General features: G+C 55.5%; 1 protein-coding gene across 1 annotated transcript in view; it reads right to left on the reverse strand.

The window, feature by feature from the left end:
• The window catches only part of NLGN2 (neuroligin 2), a 38,416-nt gene extending 32,253 nt beyond the window's left edge, over positions 1 to 6,163 (reverse strand). Inside the window, exon 1 of the mRNA XM_054995119.1 lies at positions 6,024 to 6,163. Coding sequence (XP_054851094.1) covers positions 6,024 to 6,029 — 6 coding nt within the window. The 5' untranslated portion in view covers positions 6,030 to 6,163. The remainder of the gene's footprint in view (positions 1 to 6,023) is intronic.
• Positions 6,164 to 20,713: the final 14,550 nt, after the last annotated feature.

Here is a 20,713-nt window from a genome sequence, read left to right on the forward strand (position 1 = left end):
AAGTAGTGAAATTCAGTGCAAGCCACCAAGCCGAGAAAGCAAGCCAAGGAACTGGACGGCCATTGACCCTCCATCACTAGGTCCCTGACGAACACACGGAGTTGTGCCAAGTCCAGCTAGCTGCTCCCAAGTCCACAGCTGGCAAAGAGAAGCTAGAGAAGAGAACCGGAGACCAGGCGTCCATCTGGAAGAAGAGCTAGGCCAGCTTTTCAGCTTTTGCAAAGTTCTCTATTAGCATGGAGAATCCTGCTGCAGACTCTCGGAATTGCACTTTTTAAAAATCGGGGGGAGGGGGGGGAGGGAATAAAGCTAAGAAGATGGATCTCTGACCCAAATGCCTACGAAGAAACACTTGGCACACAACCACAGGTGCCACACTCAAGAGTTCCTCCTACCTGCCAAGAGATGGACCTCACTCTGGTTCTTCATCAAGAGTTGCTAGCACTAACCACTGGAGCCAATTTTTCATCTTCCTGAATTCAATTTTGAGAAACCACAAGCAAAAAGAAGAACAGAGTGCCTCTGAGCATATGCAGAGAGCTTCCCTCACACAGTTGGAGAACTCCCAGCCATTTCAACACATCTAGGGCTAGAGAAAAGGGTGTCCGGAAAGGGTGTTCAGTAAGTGGGTGCTGTGGGCCTCTGTCCCTGGACACCCCTTCCATTGCTCATTGCACTTGAAGAAAGCAGTCCCCTCCTGAGAAACATTTGAGGCACTCCATCCTCAAGCATCCCCAGAAGCCAACAAAAACCTCCAGAATAGCCAGGGTGACGATAAAAATACTGGCCTATTCGGCTAGGATTGTGAAGCACCTGAAATATGGGGGAAAGTGCTCTAGAAGGGCGATGCCATTTTACTATAATCTCATCTCCTTTCACAGACACCAACTGCCCCACGGTCTTGCCCTCAGCTGGACAAACCTAAAGATACACCAAGGAATATGTCGAGCTCACAAGCAAAAGGGCCTTCAATCGATGGGCAGGACTGTTCACAGAGAAGCCCCCCCCCAATCCCCCAGCAGCCAGTTGTCCAGGATGGAAGACAAGGCTTGTGCTCACTGCAAATGCATCCCCCAGGCGCAGCAGCTTATTCATCCCTCCAGGGCCAAATGGGCAACCAACCTTTTACACTGGAGCAAGGAAAGGGGGAACAAATCAGCACTCCCTTCCCCGCCCCCACCACTGGGAACTCAATGCTATTTGCACAGATCCACCCTTTCGTCTGCATAGCCCATGCTGAGTTGGTCACTCCAGCGTGTCACAGAGCTGGTATTCCTATGCAGGGATCCACAAATATGGCCACTGGTAATTTGCCAAGGGCAACTGGAAAATTTAATTTGGACAACCCCCTTGCAAAAGCCCTCCCCCTTCACCATGAGAGCAACACCCCTTTTGTTAGGGAGGTTGAGACGCCTCCTTCGAAAGAGCACCCTGGAGTGGAGGGGTTAGTACCCACCAAGACACCCCCAGAGCATTCCATCCTTTCCCAGACAGCGGGAAACGGAGACACTCAGCCCAAGCCCAGAACATATATACGTATTCACACATGCCACGTGGGTGCATTAAGTCACACAGGCAGGGCATGCACAGAGGCACGGATGAGCAAGGAAACAGAGAGCATCTGTGGACTGAGACATACTGTTGGCTCAGGGGGAAGGAAGAGGGAAGAAGTTGCAGGAGCAAATGGATGGAGCTGAGATATGAAGGATTCCGCCGCTCTCTGCGGCATTTATTGAAATGCAGGTGGGGTGGGGACCTTGGGCCAAAATTACTGTCAATTTAGCTGGTAGGCAGAGAGGGAGAGAGAGAGGCTTGCAAGAGGGAAGAGAGACAGAGAAATACCTGCCTTCTCCTCTCCTCCATCGGTAAATCTCCAGTCTTTGCGCTGTGTGGGGAGGGGGATTATCCGGGAGCCTGGCTGCATCTCGGTGCAGCTGGCAGGGGGAGGGGGCCCAGAGCCGGAAACGGGATCTTCAATAGAAAGAGCGGCCGGTGAATGGCTCCGCTGGACTATGGCCAGACCCGGAGAGCCACCAGCTCCCAGCTGGGCAGATGGCCAGCGGCAGGCGGGTGGGACACAGGCCTGAGTCCCACGTTCAAGCCGATCCTTTCTCCTTGGGGAGGGGGCTGCAGAGGGCATTGCCTCTCCCCCGAGCTGAAGGAATTTCCTTCTCTGGACAAAAAAGATCTGGAAGGGGGGATGGGAGAAAGGTTCTACATCCAGCAACAGAGCTCGGCCTCCATAAGATCTGGGTGGCAGGAGGGGGCTCTGGGAAGGCCCGGGGGGGGGGGGGCTCCTGACATCTCTGGGGCAGAAGGAGGCAGAGGAGAGGGGCCAGGCCCAGGAAGGCCCCCTGAAGCGCCCAGGATCGGACAGCTCAGTGGGAGCTGCCTGGAGAGGGTTCTGGGGATGGGAGGGAGGGAGGGAGGGAGAGGGGAGGCAGTCAGAAAATTCTGGGTACAAAGAAAGGAGGAGGGAGGGAGGGAGGGACCCCTGAAGACCCAGAGGAGCGGCAGGGGTTGCTAGAGAGGCGAACAGGAGATGGCTGAGAAGAGGCAGGCAGGCACCCCAAGAAAGGCCAGTCTCCCGCACGGCCCTGAACTGCAGCGGGGGCGGGGGGGGGGGAGGCCTGGCCTTCCCGCAGTCACTCAGCTGGCTATGAATAACTGCCCTCCCTTTAGGGCAGAGCGTGGGGGGTGGGGTGTGCTGGTTCGCCCTTCTTTTTCCCCAGTACAAACCAGCCATAAATCTACAGATGCAGCTGCCCCCACCCCTTTCACACACCCGGCAGGGACACAAACACACACACTCACATGCACAGACCAGGGTCATTGGGTAGGTGTCACCGAAAGAGGAAGGGGCACCCACCCGCCCTCCCTTCATCCCGGGCCTGGATCCAGCCCACCAGCTGCCCCAGCCTCTCTAGCTGGCCCCAGAGGCCCCGGGGCCTGTTCCGGAGCTTCCTGCCCCTGCGAGAGGGGAGGGAGGGGGCCTCGAGGGAGATCCCTTCCTTTCCAGCTCAAAGCCATTCCCCCTCCCAAGAGCCACTTGCGAGCCACAGGCCTGTTGCTGTGGCACTCGTTGCCAGAATCCGCGCATCTCCGTGGCAACTGGAGTTCCAGAGCACGGCAATTCTCGCTTACTCATCTTGCCTGAATTCCCTGCAGTGGGGCCCCCCATTCCAAGGGGGACTGGGCACCTGGGCTGAGATGGACAGCCCAGCGCCCACCCCCCATCCCAGCCAATATGCGGACACTCCAGGATTTACTGCCGGTAGAAGCCAGAAGAAGGTTCAGTTCCTATAGGCACAGGGTGCCTCTGATCAAGTGCAGAGTGCTCTCCTCTCAGCAACTTCAGCAACCACATCGGCCTCCCCCTCCCCTGAGCAGGGAGGGCTTCCACGCCAAGAGCAGCCCAGCCTCCAGGCAAGCTTGACCCCCCCTCCCCCTCAACAGTACCTCTGGTCTTACAGCTGAGCAACCTCCAGTTCTGCTCCAGGAAGCCAACAGCACAACTTCCTCGGCTCTGATCCGCCAGCCACTTTCAGCTCCGGACACATGTCAATCAAGAGGATGTGGGAGTTCTCATTTCCCTTTCCCAGAGAACCCAGGAGTCCTAGCTCCCCCTCCTAGCAGACAAGACCCCCGACTGCCTCGGTCCTCAGCTTTAGCAGAACAGATTCCTTTTTGGTGCTGGGCCCAAGAGCCTGCAGCCTCCCCAGCCTCCGTCCAAGACAACAGCCCCTCTCCTTAAATCCTGACTCACATCCATCTGTGCCCCCCCCTCCGTTTTCTCCACACTGATCAGCACCAAGAACAGATTTCTTACCAACTGAGTCTGGGCATGGGGTGCGGAGGGGGGGAGATGATTCCCTCTGTCGTGGCTCCAAGCATCCACCCCCACATTGCTCCGGGATAAGATCTCTGCCCAGCCTTCCCCACCACTCTCCAGCCTCATGGGGTGGACCAGAGGTCCAGGCTCCTGTCCAGCACCCTCTCCCCCACCACTGCTGCCCACAAGCCCCCAGGCATGGCAGGAAGGCCACAAACTGCCTGCCCCTGCGCTTTGCCCCTAAGCAACTGGCAGTCAAAGGCATGCTGTCCTTTGGCTGCTATGCCGTGAAGCGGGGGGGGGGGGGCTCTCCTCCTTCCCCCTGGATCTGCCTACCCCTCTTCGAAGCCACCAGCTTCCTACCTTGTGGCAGTCTGTCAATCCCACACAGCATGAAGAAGGACCCATCCCAAGCCAAGGCTCATTTGTTTCACTGGGTGACCCAAATCCCACGTTGCCTCACTCACGTCAATTATTTAAAAAGGAATCTGCTGGGCATACGCCTGTTAGACATCTCTGCCCCCCACCCCGGCCCTCTCCCCATTTCGGAGCCCAGGTGTCTCCAGGACATCTACTGTGGGGAGGAAGTGCTAAGCAGGAGGTCGCTTGAGGTTGGGCCACTGCCCCAAGGGGCTCCGCTTGCCCCCAAGCAGCACCAGCATCACCTTCTGGGCTCAGGCGACCCCCCGCTGGGGCTCCACTGGGACTCGGCTGTTGGTGACGTAGGAGTCCAAAATCCCTGAACCAGACCCTGCCCCCCAGCTGTGAAGCTGGCTGCCTGACGCCAACCTGGCCCCTCTTTCTCAGCCTCCTCTACCTCTCAAGGTTGTTGTGCACATAAATCATGGACCCCCCCCCTCTCTGGAAGAAGGGTGGAATTAAAATATGAGTGGTATCGGTACAACTGCTCCCAGTTCCCGCTTTTGCTATTGCAATGACAGGACAGGGCCCAGATTCCTAGCTGGACAGGAACTGAACTGCTCTTTGGATCCACAGCTAAGGTGTACAAAGGAACCAAATAAAAATGCCATCCAACAAAACCCTACCTATTTCACGTTGGCCCTTGGGGGATTCTCTAGAGTCTGGTAGTGAGAAAATGAGGGAGGAAGCAAGAAAAACCTGGCCGTGCGGGGTGGGGGTGGGGCGAAAGAGTGTGGGCCACAAGGCCCAGGTTCAGACCTCACCTTGGCCACCGGCGCTGTCAACCCCAGCCCCAATTGGCCTGCCTCGCAGGGGGAAATGGGGCTGGCTCAAGACCTTTTGGTGCCTAAGGGACAAATCCCAACTTGCCCCCCCTCAACTTGTCAGCATGCCTGGGGCACAATCTGGTGGCAAGCAGGAGTTGCACAACGCCCCGTTCCTGGGCCAGGGGGCTCCTTCCATTGGCCTCTCATGGGGGTCCTGGTAGGCGCCCAAATCTCCAGCTCACCTCACCGCATCAAAAGCCCCCTTGGATCGCAGAGCGCAAGGCTGGGGTGGGAGAACAGACCCCCCCCCCACACACACGCGCGCGCGCGCGCGCGCGCCTAGGAGTTAGGAGGAAACTTGAGCTGCCGCCGCTGCACCTGGCTGCGCCCCCCCCCCGCCTGCTGCTCCTGGAGGTCTTCCTCCCCAAACAGAAAACGCAGCCCAGCCAGCCTCGAGCCCTGCACGCGCCCGCGCTTCTGCTCCCCGGCCCCCAGTGCCGCTTTCCCCCCCCCCCGCGCCCCCTTCCCTCGCCTGCATCCTGGAGGAGGGGGCCGAGGAGCGTCGGGCAGGATGCCGCCCGCCCTGCGAGGGGCTCTCGAGCCCTCCCCGGTGCCACTTCTGCCCAAACCAGCCCGGGAGGGAGAGAGGGGGGGGCAGCACCTGGCGAGGGCCGCGCCGCCTGGGCGCTCCCGGGGGAAGGCCGGGGCCGCTCCCTGCCCGCTGCCCTCCCTGCCTCGCCAGCCTGCCTCCCGGCGCAGCCGGCCAAGGGCCTGGGCCTTCCGACGGCCCCGCGCCTCCGAAGCGGCCGGCGAGGCGCAGCTGCGTGTGCGCGCGCGAGGGAACGAGGCCGGGCCGGGCCGCCGGGAGGCTGCGGGAGCGCGGCGGCGGCGGCGGGGGGGGGGGGGGCGCTGCGGGCGCGGGGGGCGGCCTGGGTCCCGCCGGCGGCGCACCTGCCCCAGGGCCGCACCTGGGGCCGCAGCGGATCCGGCCGGGGGCGCCTTACCCGCATCAGCGCCGCCTGGCGGGCCCCCCCGCGCCGGGCTCTCCCTCGACGAGCGCCGCCCGCATCCTGGGCGCGGAGGGACGGCCGACGGACGGAGCCGCTCAGCCGAAGGCCATCGGGGGCGGGCGGGCGGTCCGGCGGGCGGGCTGGCTGGACGGACGCCGTCGAGGCGCGAGCGCTGCGGGAGCCGCCGCCGCCGATGGACCCCCCAGCCGCGGCCGGCCGCCCGCCCTGCCTGCTCCGTCCCCGCCCTGCTCCGCGGCGTCTCTCCGCCCGCCGCGCCTCGCCTCGCCCACCAGCCCCGCATCAGCGGCCGCGTCAGCGAGACGGGCGGGAGCCGAGCGGCGCCTCCGGAGCGAGCGAGCGAGCGCGGGCTGCGAGCGAGCCGGCGGGCGGGGGAGCGGAGGCGGACCCCGGCCCGGGAGGCAGGCAGGAGAGGGGCGGGCGCGCCTGGAGGGGGCCCGGGAGAGGCAGGAGGGGAGAGCGAGGGGCACGAAAGACAGGGAGGGAGGCGCGGGCGCGGGCGCGGGCGCGGGCGGAGAACCGACGGGAGAAAGGGCCGGGCTGCCCAGCTGGCTCCCAGCGCAGAGGGACCCTTGGGCAGCCGCTCCCACGAGCAGGACGCCTGGGTTCCTCTGCCCGCCCGCCCCTCCCGGGCGTTCGGAGGAGGGGCCTCCCTGGCCCGGCCTGTGCCAGCGGCTGTGGAGAGGCCCGAGTGGCCCCCAGGCAGCGCCCAGGCCGTGAGCCCTCTGTGCCACCCGGAGGTCTTGTTCAGCATCTGGGGCTTGGGAAGGGGCCCCCACTAATGAGACCGAAGCCACCATCCGGGATGGAGCCCTGAGACATCCCGGGCCGCAGGGGAGGAGGCCGGCTCTGGCGGCCCAGACGAGCCCTAAGCCTTGGTTCCGGCTTGGCTGAGGAAGGGGAGGCCGGTTCGACAGCCGCAGGGCCTCCAGATCTGCGCGGGCCTGGCTTTGTCGTCTTTGGGGCTCCTCCTGGTGCGCTGGAACCTGCTCCAGTGGCTTTGGGCGGCTCTGGAAGGCGCTGCCCGGTCTGGCTGCCATGATTTCTTTGGCTGGCCTGGCTGCCAGCCAGTGCCTTCTGTGGTGGGCAGGGGCAGCAAATCGGCCAGCGGGTCGGGAACTCAGGCTCAAACCAGTTTCAATGTCTGGAGCTCCCAGGGATTTTTTGTACTCCGTTTCTCAGGCATGCAGGGCCAGGCACCTGAGAAACGGGAGGGGGTGGGGTGTGTATTTGTGAATTTATTGCATTGTGCAGGGGGTTGGACTAGATGACCCTCGAGGTACCTTGCAACCCAATGTTTCTATGCAATGGAGCTCCTTGCGCACCAAATCCCCCCCAGCCGTGGGGTTCACTAGGCAACCTCGCACCACCCCGGCCCCTTCTCTGAGTTTAATCTGCCTTTCAGGTTTGCTGTTTTCAGTTATATGGGGAAATGTGGCTATTGAAATCGACGGGCCTGCTAGACATGAGAACAGAAAAGAACGGGGAGTGTTTTGAGAGGAATTCTCAACAACTTAATGCCCACTCAGAAGCGGTTTACAAAGTATGTCATTATTATCCCCACAACAAAACACCCTGTGAGGTGGGTGGGGCTGAGAGAGCTCCGAGAGAGCTGTGACTGACCCAGGGTCACCCAGCTGGCTTCAAGTGGAGAAGTGGGGAATCGAACCCGGCTCTCCAGATTACAGTCCTGCGCTCTTAACCACTATACCAAACTGGCTCTCTATACCACACTTTGAAACGAAAAACTATGAATGCTATTGGATTTAGCCAGGAGGTGGTGTTTTTGTTTTTTATTGGGGGGGGGGGGATAAGAGTTTAAAATATGAAACTGGCAATTTAATACCTAATATTACCTTTAAAAATTGGTTGGATTTTTGAGTGGTGTGCCTCAAAATGAGTTTTAATTGCAAATGTCAAACATTTAGATTCACATTTTGAAATCTGAGCAGATTTTTCGTTTTCATTCAATTGGACAATTTTTTCCCTGACCTGTAAGGTTTGTGCGGAAGAATTTTGTAGCAGATTTCAGCAAAAAGTCGCTCTAGTCAAGCAGGCTACCTCCTCCAAAAATGTTTGGGGACACGGATGAATTCCCCTGTTCACAGCAGGTTCTCCCCAGGGACAGAACGTTTCCCTCCATATTTTCATGCTCAGATTTTTGTGACAAACCACCCGGATGTTACTTCTCATGAGCATGTTTTTGTGAATCCAGGGCCTCTGAAACCAAAACCATGGTTTGGGAGGCCCTGGAATCACACAGTCCAACCCCCTGCACAATGCAGGACATTCACAACTACTCCCCCCCCCCCCCCGGACTGCCCCAATGACTCCTGCTCCATGCCCCTGAGAAAGGGGCAGCCATGTGAGAAAAAATCCGGGAACTTGGCTTAGAATGAAGTGCAGGACACAGGTATTTATTTAAAAGATTTTTATCCCATGCTCCCAGCTAGGAACTTCTCCAAGCTGCTTTACAATTAAAAACAGTTCATAAGTAGCAACATAAAATCATGGACAATCAAGAGTCTAAAAACCCTATTTCTGCTAGTAGCCAACACACTCGTTGTTCTTTTGCAGCATGTTCAGCCTTCTTAAAGAACAGCAGTAAAAATCACATCAAATATGACAGGACCGGAGGAAAAAATCAGCAGAAGATGAAATCAGCAGAACAGCAGAGTCCCAAGCAGAATTATGCCCTTCTAAGCCCATTGACGTCAACGGACTGAGAAGGGCATTGTTCTGCTTAGGATTGCACTGGAAATATATGCACACACACACACACACACACCAAACCTCAGGAAACTTCACCAGTGTGTGTGTGAGTGCTGGAGGCAATGCGGGAGGGACTAATGGTACAAAACTCGGGAGCTGGTGCCCCTGGCAGATCGTAGCAGTGCCCCTGTCCTAATCAAACCTGGTCTGTATTTCTGAATGTGACCAGTGGGGGTGGGGGGGGTGAATCTTTTGTGTCCTGCAGCTCCCCCAGCAACATATTTACCAAACATCAAAAAGTCAACAAATTCAGCCCCAGGCAAATCATTAGGAGGAGAGAATTCCAAAGTGGAGGTTCCACAACAGAGACAGGCCCGCCTCTAGTCATTGTTCACCTTACAGCCCCTCGTCTTCAAAAAGTGGAGGTAGGCAGAACCTCTGTAGAAGATCTTGGTTGTGGGGGGGAGCTGGCCCTTGAACTCCTCAATGGGGCATTGCTCTGGAGGACCGGTGCAGCCCAGCAGTGGGGGCGGGGGCGGGGGACACCACAGGAGCCACAGCTTTCCCTGTGGCACGGCTTGCCCAGTCAGAGCCGCTGCCCTGCTGGCAGTGCCACTGGGACCATTTTCCTTGGCTTCTGCACACTTGAAGCTGCCTTCTGCAGTGACTGACCGTCCCCTTCCGGTCTCCCGAGTCTGTCTTGTCTCCTCTAGCTGGCAGGAACCCTCCACGGTCTTGGGCGGAGGCCTTTCGCATCACCTACAGCCTGACCTTTTTACCTGTAGATGCCTCGGGTGATCAACCCAGAGATCACCTGCATGCCAAGCAGGTAACCTTCTGCAGAGCCTCAGCTCCACCTTGCCTTTGAGCCACTTTGGGGAGGTTTGTATTCTAGGATCAAAGCCAAAGGTATCTTGTATAGCAGAGGAAGCTGCGATCCATTGCAAAGCCACGTTCCTGCATGACCATCTATCGTGGCAGAAACCCACAGCTTGTATATATAAAACCTCCTTTTCCACATGGTTCCATTGCCAGTGGGAAAAGGGGCAGGCACGTGTGAATTCCGCCTGTATGTTGGCAAGCAGCTGGATTTCTGTACAAATCCAGTCTTTAGAGCTGGGCTGTTGAACCTGCGCATGGAATTCTTCTGTGTGCCTTGCAGATGCTTAACAAAAACACTGGCATTTGAATTGTCACAGTGTGAGTCGAGGGGATGTGGTGTCACTGCATCATGCAGGCAAGTGTGAGCAATTAAGAAACATTATTTCAGTGTCAAAGACAAGTCCCATACGCACATCAGCATATCTGGTGAGAACTTCCCCAGCCAAGATTAAAAGGTGGGTCTACAACCGATTGAGTCACTCACTGGCCTTGGATTTAGGGTCAGTTTCTTAGGGACAAGTTTACAATAAACTTCAGAGCCCATCCAGATGCCCAGGAGATGGAGCGGGGTGGGGTGGGGGGAATGGTCAGGCAAGGGCCAGCTTTAGGCCTTCGCTCAATCGTGATGATGACTCGTGAATCCCTGATTCTCAGCAGAGAACAGGGCCCTGCTTCACACAGCATCAGCCCTGCACTGGAGGGAGAAAGTGAGATGGGAGAGCTGTGTTCCTCCAGAGAGGTGGCTGCAATTAATATCTTGCATCAACAGGAGACGGGGCTCGTCAGGGTCACCATCGATTTGGGCCTGCTGCATATTCGCAGCTCTAGCCCAAACGCTGACAGCGTCAAAAGGGGAAGGCGTCAGATCAAGCTTTGATCCCCGCTTCCAAATCAATGAGGAAGGAGAATAGATGGTGAACAAGATCCGCTTCCCATCAACAGCTGCCTCGGTCTCATGGGAGCCTGCCTTGCTGAACAGAGGAAAGGCGGCCCTTCTGTCGGCTGGACTCCCACTCCCGGGGCCCACACAGATCAGAAGGTGCAGAGGAGGAGGCCCCCTTTCGAAGGCCGCCTTCCTTGGCTTTTCCTTGCTCCACCATGGGTATGCTGGTAAGAGATGAACTCGGCCCTCTGAACGAGAGGGAAGGCCCCAGATGCAGCCGCTTCTGGGGTGGAGAGCCCCCAGGGCAACCTCCGTGGCTGGTGGAGGAGAGGGGCAAGCATGATGGAACTGAGGGACACAAACCTGGTTGCAGGAACTAGAACGTTGTTCTCCTTCAGGCAGTTCAGTGGCAGCACAAACTGTTAGGGGCGGGGGGGGGGGAGCCACCTTCCTTTGTTTGGTTTTCTGACCAGCAACAGGACAACAGCGGCCAGCCAGGCTCTCCGGAGGGTCCCCCCCCTCCAGCTGAAGCCCTGCGTCTTGGGCTCTTTCCGTGGAATAATTGGGCTGGCTTTGGCTGGGATGGGGCACCAGCTCAGATTGCTGTAGCCCTCAGGCAGGGCTGTTTTTCTGGGGAAAGAGGTGGTGGAACTCAGGACCGCACAATGACGTCACTTTGGGTCAGCTGGAACAAGGGGGGAGTTTTTTAAAGTTTGAATTGCCCTCCGCGAAAATGGTCACATGGCTGGTGGCCCCGCCCACTGATCTCCAGACAGAGGGGAGTTTCGGAAGGCAATCTCAACTCCCCTCTGTCTGGAGATCAGGGGGCGGGGCCACCAGCTGTGTGACCATTTTAAAGAGGTGCCGGAACTCCGTTCCACCGTGTTCCGGCTGAAAAAAAGCCCTGCCCACAGGTCTTATGCCACTTTTAAGACAAGCCCATTTCTTGTGGCAGAAGCTTTGGGGAGCCACAGTAGCTGCCTGCATCTGATAAAAGGGGCTGTGGTTCCCAATAGCTTGGGAGTGGGTTTGTAATCTGGCCATTGGCTTTGGCTTCTCCCATTTGACAGTGTTTGGACCCCTGTAACATTCCCTCCTGCTGGGAACTCCCCTGTTAGCTTCTTGAAGTGGGTAGGACTCGCATTGCCCTTAAACGTCCTGAGCTGCTTCCCCTGTTCTAATCAGCTTCCAAGTCCCCAGTCGCAACCACCCCCCCTCCTTGCTCCCCTCTCCTCCTCTCTTTTTCACCCCTTTTGTTCCTGCCTCATCTCATCTCCTGCCTCTCCTTCTCCTGCCACTCAGAGTTCTTCCATGTCACTCCCTTTCATCTGAAAATAAAGAAGGATCCTATCACTCAAGAAAGACACGGGAGCCTGTGGATGGAGCAACACGTGGTATAGAGTTGCCAGCCTCCAGGTGGAGCCTGCAGTTCTCCCAAAATTACAACTAACCTCCAGATTAAGAGATCATTTCCTTTGGAGAAAGTGGCAGCTTAAGAGGGTAAACTCAGTGGTATGCAATGGATTTTAGGTGAAACCCCTCTCCAAATTTGAGAGGCACAACCCCAAATCTCCAGGAATTCTGGGGCTAGAGTTGGCAACCATAGCATGGTGAAATATTCTATGTGCACCTCCATGTCTGTCCCAAGGAACAAAACACGATAGTGCGTGAATTGCTCCCCACCCCCACCCTGCTATCAATCAGGAAGATACAGAAGAGCATTTGTGGATTGGCAACATTTGTACACAGGACAGGGCCTGGCTTGGGAGGGTCTGGGTGGGTTCTTCCTTGGGAAAACCCGTGCATCCCTCTGAGACCTGGGCTCGCTCCTTCGGGTCAGGGCTGCAGAGGCAGGCCTCTTTCGGCTTTCTTTGAGGCAGTGCTGGGCCCTGCCAGCCTCCCTCCCCATCCCTCTCCAAGCGCCAAAAGGCCACACGCTGCCGCTTCTCTTCCACCTGGGCTTGCATTTGCAGACTTTGTGCTTGCCCCATTTCTCATGGCCTGGAGGCTCCAGAAAGAGAGACCTTGTGTGTGTGAGAGAGAGAGTATATAATTAGCAGCTGCTTTTCACACGCTGTCCCTGATCTGCTCAGATGTTACCTCTGTCTCCCTCTTCTCCCCCACCCCTTCCAGCCTCAAGGTCCCTGGCCCCACCCAGCCCTTCTCTGGGCCTTCTCCCTCTGCAGCCTCACACCTCATCACACTGCTGGCTGGAGGCGAAACTTGCTAGTAGGCCTGGTAAAACAAGCAGCCAGATCACATGAGGAAGATTGTGTTTGCGCCACAGGACGCAGCGATATCCGCAGAGAGCCATGGGTGCCCAGAAATCGCCATGCAGACCTCCCCCGCCCTCTTGCCCAAAGGCAAGGCAACCTTGTACCTAAAGCATCCACTTGTCCCCATCAAAGTGTGCCCTGGAATTGTCCAATCTCAGAAATTGCACATCTTCTTGCACTACCTCATTCCAGCCCTTTGAGATTGTAAGAAGCACGTGGGGTGCCATTTTTAATCCCAGCCTCCTGACTTTAAGCCATAGATTTCCATGGACAGGCCATACCTGTTCAGCTATTGCATGCTGCAGTTGGAAGTTTCATATACTCCCATGCACAGTTTTTCTAATGTCTGCTCAGCATTGTGGGTTTCGTTGTCTTTATAACAGATTAATTAGCTTGTGGCTCCTATGCAGCTGTGTATTGCTTGTCAAAGCAATAATGGCTTGTGAAAAGAAGAGAAAAAATGGCAATGTCACAATGATACATGGTTCGCCTGTCATGCAAGCACACGGTATTTGTAAAAATAGAGGTAGTCTGATGTGAAAGGGTTAAAATATTGTGAGAGTACAGATGGTGTGAAATGATTAACATTTCATGAAAAGATATTCTGAGGCTGCGTCACACTTATTCATATATGCTTGACTCAAGCAGATTCATCAGAAGTGCTGGGCAGTTCCTTCCTTGAGATCTCTTCCCGTGAAGTCTCATTACTTGAGGGCCTGCAACTGAATGTCTGGACTTGAGCATATCAAGAAATCACTAGTTCGGGGCTTTTTTTCAGCGGGAACTCAGTGGAACAGAGTTTCGGCACCTCTTGAAAATGGTCACATGGCTGGTGGCCCCGCCCCCTGATCTCCAGACAGAGGGGAGTTGAGATGGCCCTCCACGCCGCAATCTAAACTCCCCTCTGTCTGGAGATCAGGGGGCGGGGCCACCGGCCATGTGACCATTTTCAAGCGGTGCCAGAACTCCATTCCACTGAGTTCCCGCTGAAAAAAAGCCCTGGTTGTCAATGACTACAAGGTAGCAAGGCTGGTCAAGACTGGTGGTGGTAATGGTAAACTGCCTAGAAACAAAAAGGCTTCTTCAAATCTGGAGGGGCATGAGCCCACTCAGGGAATCAATCAGGGCTCGTTTCTTAATTAAGTTTAGGGAGTATGGCAAGAGCTGAGATCAGCACCAAGCCCTGGCCTTCCCAAGGCCACTCTCTCAGGAGAAGAAAGCGGCCCAGGGGCAGCTAACAGAACTTGTGCCTTTCCCAATAAACAGGCCTAGCAAAAGACACACAAGATGTGAGGCCTGAACCCAAGTTTTATTCTGCCTTAGGTGGTATAGAGCCCGCTCCTTACAAATGTACCCATCACATGCTCTAGCTCAAACCCGGCATGAAACCAAAGTTCCTGGGTTAGGATGGCGGGAGGGGCGTGTGCCGCAGATAAGAGTTGACGAGGGCGGGAGCTTGGACTCCTGCTTCTCACGGAAGCAGGTGCCATTAAAAAGAGAAAGGGGCTTCAGGTTTCCTGGGAAGAGAAGTGGAATCTAGCGGTCAGAGCAGGAGGAGGAGGAGCCAGAAGGCCTGGGTTCTCTATTAAAGGGCTTGGATCTCATGAGTCAAAGCAAAGATTTGTTCAGAAGTCCAGGGACTCCGCACAGATACGTTTTGTTATCTGTCTCATTTTATTTTGTAGCTTCCTGGTTCCACCTGGTGGCAAAATGTTGTACTTTGCACGTTCCTGCCTGTCGCCAAAGGCTAGGAGGGGTGCATTTTCTTCCTTCCTCCCATATAATTGACAAAACTGGGGGCAGTTTCTTTGTGCATCCCACACTAAGGTCTGCTCTTAAAAATTACCACAGATGTTTAGTTCGCAAGGCCCACAGCTCCGCGTCTGAGGGTTCTGGATTGGGGTGGGGGGTGGGGAGGTGACAAAGAACAGGCAGACAGGAGGAGAAAGAAATTGGTTCGTGATGGAGGAAGGGAGAGAGAGAGATCATGAAATAATCTTTTTTTTTTATAAAAAGGAATGAATGAAGGAAGTGCATTCACTTTAGAAATGAAACTCGGGATCAGTACCTGGAACCATTTGGGGTTTCAAGCATATGTTCATTGGATATCACCTGGGAATTACTCCAGTGCAGCCAAGGCTTGCGATCGCAGGTCAGACCCTGCAGCTGCCATGCATTCAACCTCCATGTATGGATCAAAACATGCACGCAACTGGGAATCAGTTGTGCTGCCTCTGCACACACTTAGAGGGAGACACGGTCTGGGGGAAGGTGTGTAAGAAAGCACCGAGCTGCCCCCGTAGAACATCTCCCTCTCACAGACACACACACACACACACACACACACACACACACACACACACACACACACAAGCCCCTGCCGAGTCACAATCCTCCTCTGCCCTCTCCCTCCCCTTACAGGCTGCCGGGGTATTGCATCACAAACCCCACTGCTGCACCCAGCCACCTGCCCCCCCCCCTGGCAGCAGCCCCAGCAGCCCCCCTCCTGAGAGCTGCCACGCAGAAGTGTGGGGATGTCGGGATCAGCCAGCCAGCTGCTGGCCCTGCCGCCTCTCCCATGGGGGAGCCCAGCCTCTATTGCTACCCGCCCTCCGAGGGCTGCTGCCTTGACCTCCCAGAAACCGTCACCATCTTGGTAGCTTTGATCATTGTGGTACAACTGGCCCTCAAACTGGCTTCTGTGGTGAGGACACACTGTGGGGGAAGAGAGGGGCAGGGGTGTCTTTGGGGGCCATCAAGCCATCTGGTTTAGGTTGGCCCTTCGTGTGCGTGTCTGTAAATGTGGAGCTGCTGGAGGTGGAAGGAAGGAAGGCACATAAAGGGAGGAGGAAAATAGTAAAGGGTCCAGTAGCACTTTTAAGACTTACCAACTTATTTGCAGCATAAGCTTTCTGCATCTGACGAAGAGAGCTGAGTTTCTCGAAAGCTGCACCTGCATCTGACAAAGAGAGCTGTGTTTCTCGAAAGCTTATGCTACAAATAAGTTGGTGAGTCTTAAAGGTGCTACTGGACTCTTACAGACTAACACGGCTAACTCCTCTGGATCGATGACCAAAGGGAGGAGGGGGTGGGATATTTTGGAGTTCCAGCCCTGCGAGAGAAGGCTCCGGGTGGCTACGGCCAGGCCTGCCCAGCAGCCCTGAGTGGCACCAGCCGACCTTGCCAACCACTGGCGTCATCACACGTCCCCCTCTCTTTCTCTCTCCAGATCTGCTATTACCTCTGGTACCTTGTTGGGATCATGTTCGGGATGGTTGTACAGGGTGAGTCAAGGGATGGGTAAGGGGGTGGGGAGTGGGGCTGGAGCTCTACCGTTTGAATTTCACAAGCAAATTCTTCCAAGATTCTCAGCTTTTAATTTGGGCCCTTGTGCCCTTAACAGCTGCATAACGGGCCGAAAAGCCAAAGTGCAGCTTTCTGCAGCGTGGAGGTGGGTGCAGCGATTGGACAGTCAGCCCTCAAATCTGTGTTGCAGGCAGATTCTCAGCTGGGAAAACAGGTGGCAATTATTATTTAAAGTGCCGCGTCCCATCTTATCCCTCATTTCCAGTTGTTATGTCCCCAGCTGGCCATCCAAACAGAGCTTCAATTTCTTCTTTCATTTATTGAATTAATTTACAGTATATGCTGCCCAAAGCAGCTTGCATCATTCTCCCCTCCTCCATTTTATCCTTACAACAACCCTGTGAAGCAGATTAGTCCAAGAGTCACAATGTGACTGGCACAAGGTCAGCCAGCTTCCGTGGCAGGGCGGGGATTTAAAGCTGGGTCTCCAAAATCCTAGTCCACCCCTCTAACCACTACACAACACCAGCTCTTTTATGGATCATACCATGCGTATTTAAAGTGGTGGAGAGTGCCCTAAGCAACCCCAGGCAGGGTTTTCATAGCAAGAGACTAACAGAGGTGGTTTGTCATTGCCTGCGTCTACAACCCTGGTCTTCATTGGAAGTCTCCCATCCAATTACTAACCAGGACTGACCCTGCTTAGCTTCCAAGATCTGACGAGATCAGGCTTGCCCAGGCTATCCAGGCCAGGGTTTTATGGAAGAGACACTGCCTCAAATCATGGACAGATGTCTGCTCTCACAGTCAGGGCCAAACCCAAAACCTCTGGGATTAGCAGAGGCAACTTCCAGGCTGGTTATAGAGTCCTCTTAGCATCATACATCCTCTAGGGAAGAAGAAAGAAGGGGGTGTTGGCAGCTGGGACTCCAGGTGGGGAATGCGGTTTGCCATTGCAACCTTCCTTGGAGGTCTCCCATCCAATTACTAACCAAGGCCGACCCTGCTTAGCTATATGAGATCTGACAAGTTCTAGTTTGCCTGGACTACCCAGGTCAGGGCATTAGCTGTTTATTTTGCTTTTTATATTGTATTGCACGCCCAAACTCACTAGAAAGCATCATAGCTCCCTTCCAAGAATGCTGGGAACAAAGAGGATGTTTCATTAGGGTTAGCGTCGCCATCTCCCACTTGGGAAATTCCTGGAGATTTGAGGGACCCCCCCGGGGATGGTAAAGTTTGCAGAAGGGAGTGAGCTCAGCAGGCACGTGGTGCCACAAAGTAAGCTCTCAAACGCTGCCTTTTCTCCAAGGAACTGATCTCTGTGGCCTGGAGATCCATTGTAATTCCAGGAGATCTCCTGGCTTTACCAGAAGGCTGAATCTGGAGTTCTCCCAGAATTATAACTGATCACCACAGGGTCTAGGAGAAATAGAAGTTCTACAGAGGTTACAAAGGGTGGACGCTCTAGGACATCTATTTCTCTTATGGTATACCACAGAGACTAGGAGAAACTGTGGCCTATAAAGGCACTTAAGGCCAGAGGCTGGTCGGGGACTGAGAGAAGGAAAGGACTGCTGTTGACTGGCATCATTCTATGGATCTTCAGAATGCATCTGTCTTCTTAACACTGAGGAAAATCAGAAGAGGATTTTGAGAGTTTGATTTTGGGTGACCAGAACATAACTGGAGAGCAGCTAGGTATACCTGCACACATATTGAGGCTCAAAGGATTCATATGACCATACAAAACCCATATTGTTGCCAGCTCTGGCAACCCACAGAGTTGCCAGAAATTCCTGGAATATTGGAGCTGGGGCCGAGGGAGAGCAGGGGGCCCTGCCACAGGGCCCACTGCTGCCTGGAGCTCAGTTGTGACTCTGGGAGGACTCCAGGCTCCACCTGGAGGATGTCAGCCTTAAGAACACGGGAATATACAGGGCTGCGAGGAAGCGATACAAGGTGGGAAATGTAAATCTGAATTTTGGTAGGCGGAATGGCTCTCATTGGAAGGGGGGAGTCGGCAGAGCTGACCTTTGACCTGGAGGGGACATCAGAGCATGAGGCACCACATCCTGGCTGAGCTCCCTCCCCAAAGTCTGCCTTTTCCAAACTCTGCCTCCAAATCTCCAAGCGCAGCCGGCCACCCTATGGGGTTCGCGCAGGGTCCCTCCACCCTGTTTCTTGGCTTGCATTGCAGGCACTGCCCCAGAGCCCGTTCAAGGTCACCTGCTGCCCTCCTCCTGTGCGGCCACCACCCAATTAGAGCGCCACCCCTGCAGCCGAAGCCATCCGCTGCCCGCAGTGGCAAAAGCCCAGGAGGCGATCATGCCAGGGGTCCCGAACAACCAAGCCCCACCCAGCAACGGCCACTTGGGAGCAGAACGGCTCCTGTGTCCCTCTCACCTTCCAGGACTATGATGTTGCTGTTCAGAAGTTTTTCTTCTCCACTTCACTTTTCTCCCCACAGACACAAAGAGGCCAAAGATCAGCAGCTCCAAGGGGAAAAAAATCTACACCTGCAAACCAAGGCCATCGGAACTCTGGTCCGAGCAGGAGGTCCCCCGCCACCGGCGCAGGAAGGCAAGCAGCTCGCCGAGTCGCCGCTGCCTCCACTGCACTCTCGAACCACTCAAAGTCACCATGAACCTGAAGAATGAGCCCACCGATTACCGAGGGCGCCGCCCCTACACAGACTACCCACCTTACCTACCACCACATTACTACAACTATGAACACGAGATCAAGCCACGACTACGCAGGGCCCTCAGCCGTTCCACCTCCCGTCGCCGGAGTGCCGTTACCCGTTACCAGGATACTGGTGTCGGCTCATCTGATCCTGTTTTGAGCGCCAGTGGTGGCAAAACCTCAGAACGTCGAAAAACGGCCGTTGGGACTGAACTGGTTCCACGGCATCATGCTACAGGGTCTGGCCCAGACGCTGAACGCCCAGGGACTCCTACACGTTCACGCCGACCTACCAAAGTCTATATCTACCCAGTAAACCCCCAAACTCCACCAGGCAGCCGGTCATCTAGTCCTGAAAGACCCCGCCGCCGCCACCACAGCCGCCGTGGGGCTGTAACGGGCAGCCAGGAAGAGCAGCAGCAGCGAGCATCGCGTCGGAGATCACGGGAAGCCGAGCAACAGACTTCTTCACCAATGACGTTGCGTTACCACAGTGGCAGCACCAACCTTGCCCATGGGCAGGCACAGACGGAACCCCCCACTGGGAAGCCACGTTACTACTGGTCTGACCAAGTCTCAGGTGCAGATTGGGTGTACCGGCCAGTGAAATAGCAGGGGGGAGGGGAGGGCCTGGCAGCTCTGATGTGACTTCCCACTGGGTCAGTTAATAAAAATGCAGTCCTATCACACGCCTGTCTGCAAAGCACTCGAGGGCTGCCGTCTGCTGTTCTTTCACCTGCGTTTACTCCGGAGCCCTTTTGGAGAGCCCAGAAGCGCAAGTGCTTTGGCTGCCCATTTCTGCATCCCTAAGGCCAGGAATACGGCAGGAGAGATTTATTTAAAATTTATTTTATATCATTTCTATGCCGCCTTTCTCACTGAGAGTCAAGGCAGATTACATATTGTGAATTAGTACAATCCGTGGCAGGGCAAGGGTAGGCATTTCCATACAGTGCCAAGAACATTTACACAAAGGCTGTCAAGGAGCAAATGAATAGCACCTCTGGGCTCTGGGCAGTCAGAAGCATGACCAGTCAGTAGAACAAGCACCCCCCCCCCCCGCACCCTTTCTTGCTGGCACTCAGCCCCACGGGATGCCCCTCCGAATGCTGCTTCCAGCAGGTGGGATTCACCCCCTCCCTCTTGGCACGTAGCCCTGCCCCTGCCCTTGCTTCCAGCTTGCCCCACTTCCAGAAGCAGCTTTTGAGAAGCTGCAAGACGTGTCGGCTTGGGCCTGAATAACAATATCCCAGAGTAGGTCCAGAGGAGTTAGCCGTGTTAGTCTGCAGTTGCAAAATAGCAGAGTCCAGTAGCACCTTGAAGACTAACCAACTTTATTGTAGCATAAGTTTTCGAGATTCATCTGACGAAGAGAGCTGTGGTTCTCAAAAGCCTATGCTACAATAAAGTTGGTTAGTCTTCAAGGTGCTACTGGACTCTTTACTAATATCCGGGAGGGGGGCAGGCGTGCCCTGGTCCTCTGTTGGGCAGAGGCTGGCTGGCCAGAAGCAGTAAGGATGGCTCCGTGGGCTACAGCCTGCTGTGCCAGATGCAGGAATGCTTACTGCCTTCGACAAGGCTGCCCGTGTCCCCCCCGCCATCCAGAGCGTTGTACCAGGATCTGGCAGAGCCAGGTTCACAGCTCCACTCTGGCATGGAAGCTTGCAGGATGATCTGGGCCAGTCACACCTAACCTACCTCATAGGGTGGTTGTGAGGATCAAACAGAGGGCAGAATGATGTAAACCACTTTGGGTCCCCTCCCCATTGAGGAGGTGGGGTATAAATGAAGTAAATAAATAAAATAAGTGCATCTGCCAACAGAGGCTATCCCTTCACGCCCCTGAGGGAGTGGGCTATGTCCACGCAGGCGACTGCCACGCCCCCCCCCCGTTTGTTTTTAAGGTGCCATGAAGTGAA

This window comes from Eublepharis macularius, chromosome 12 (genome assembly GCF_028583425.1).
Source record: "Eublepharis macularius isolate TG4126 chromosome 12, MPM_Emac_v1.0, whole genome shotgun sequence".
Classification (NCBI taxonomy): domain Eukaryota; kingdom Metazoa; phylum Chordata; class Lepidosauria; order Squamata; family Eublepharidae; genus Eublepharis; species Eublepharis macularius.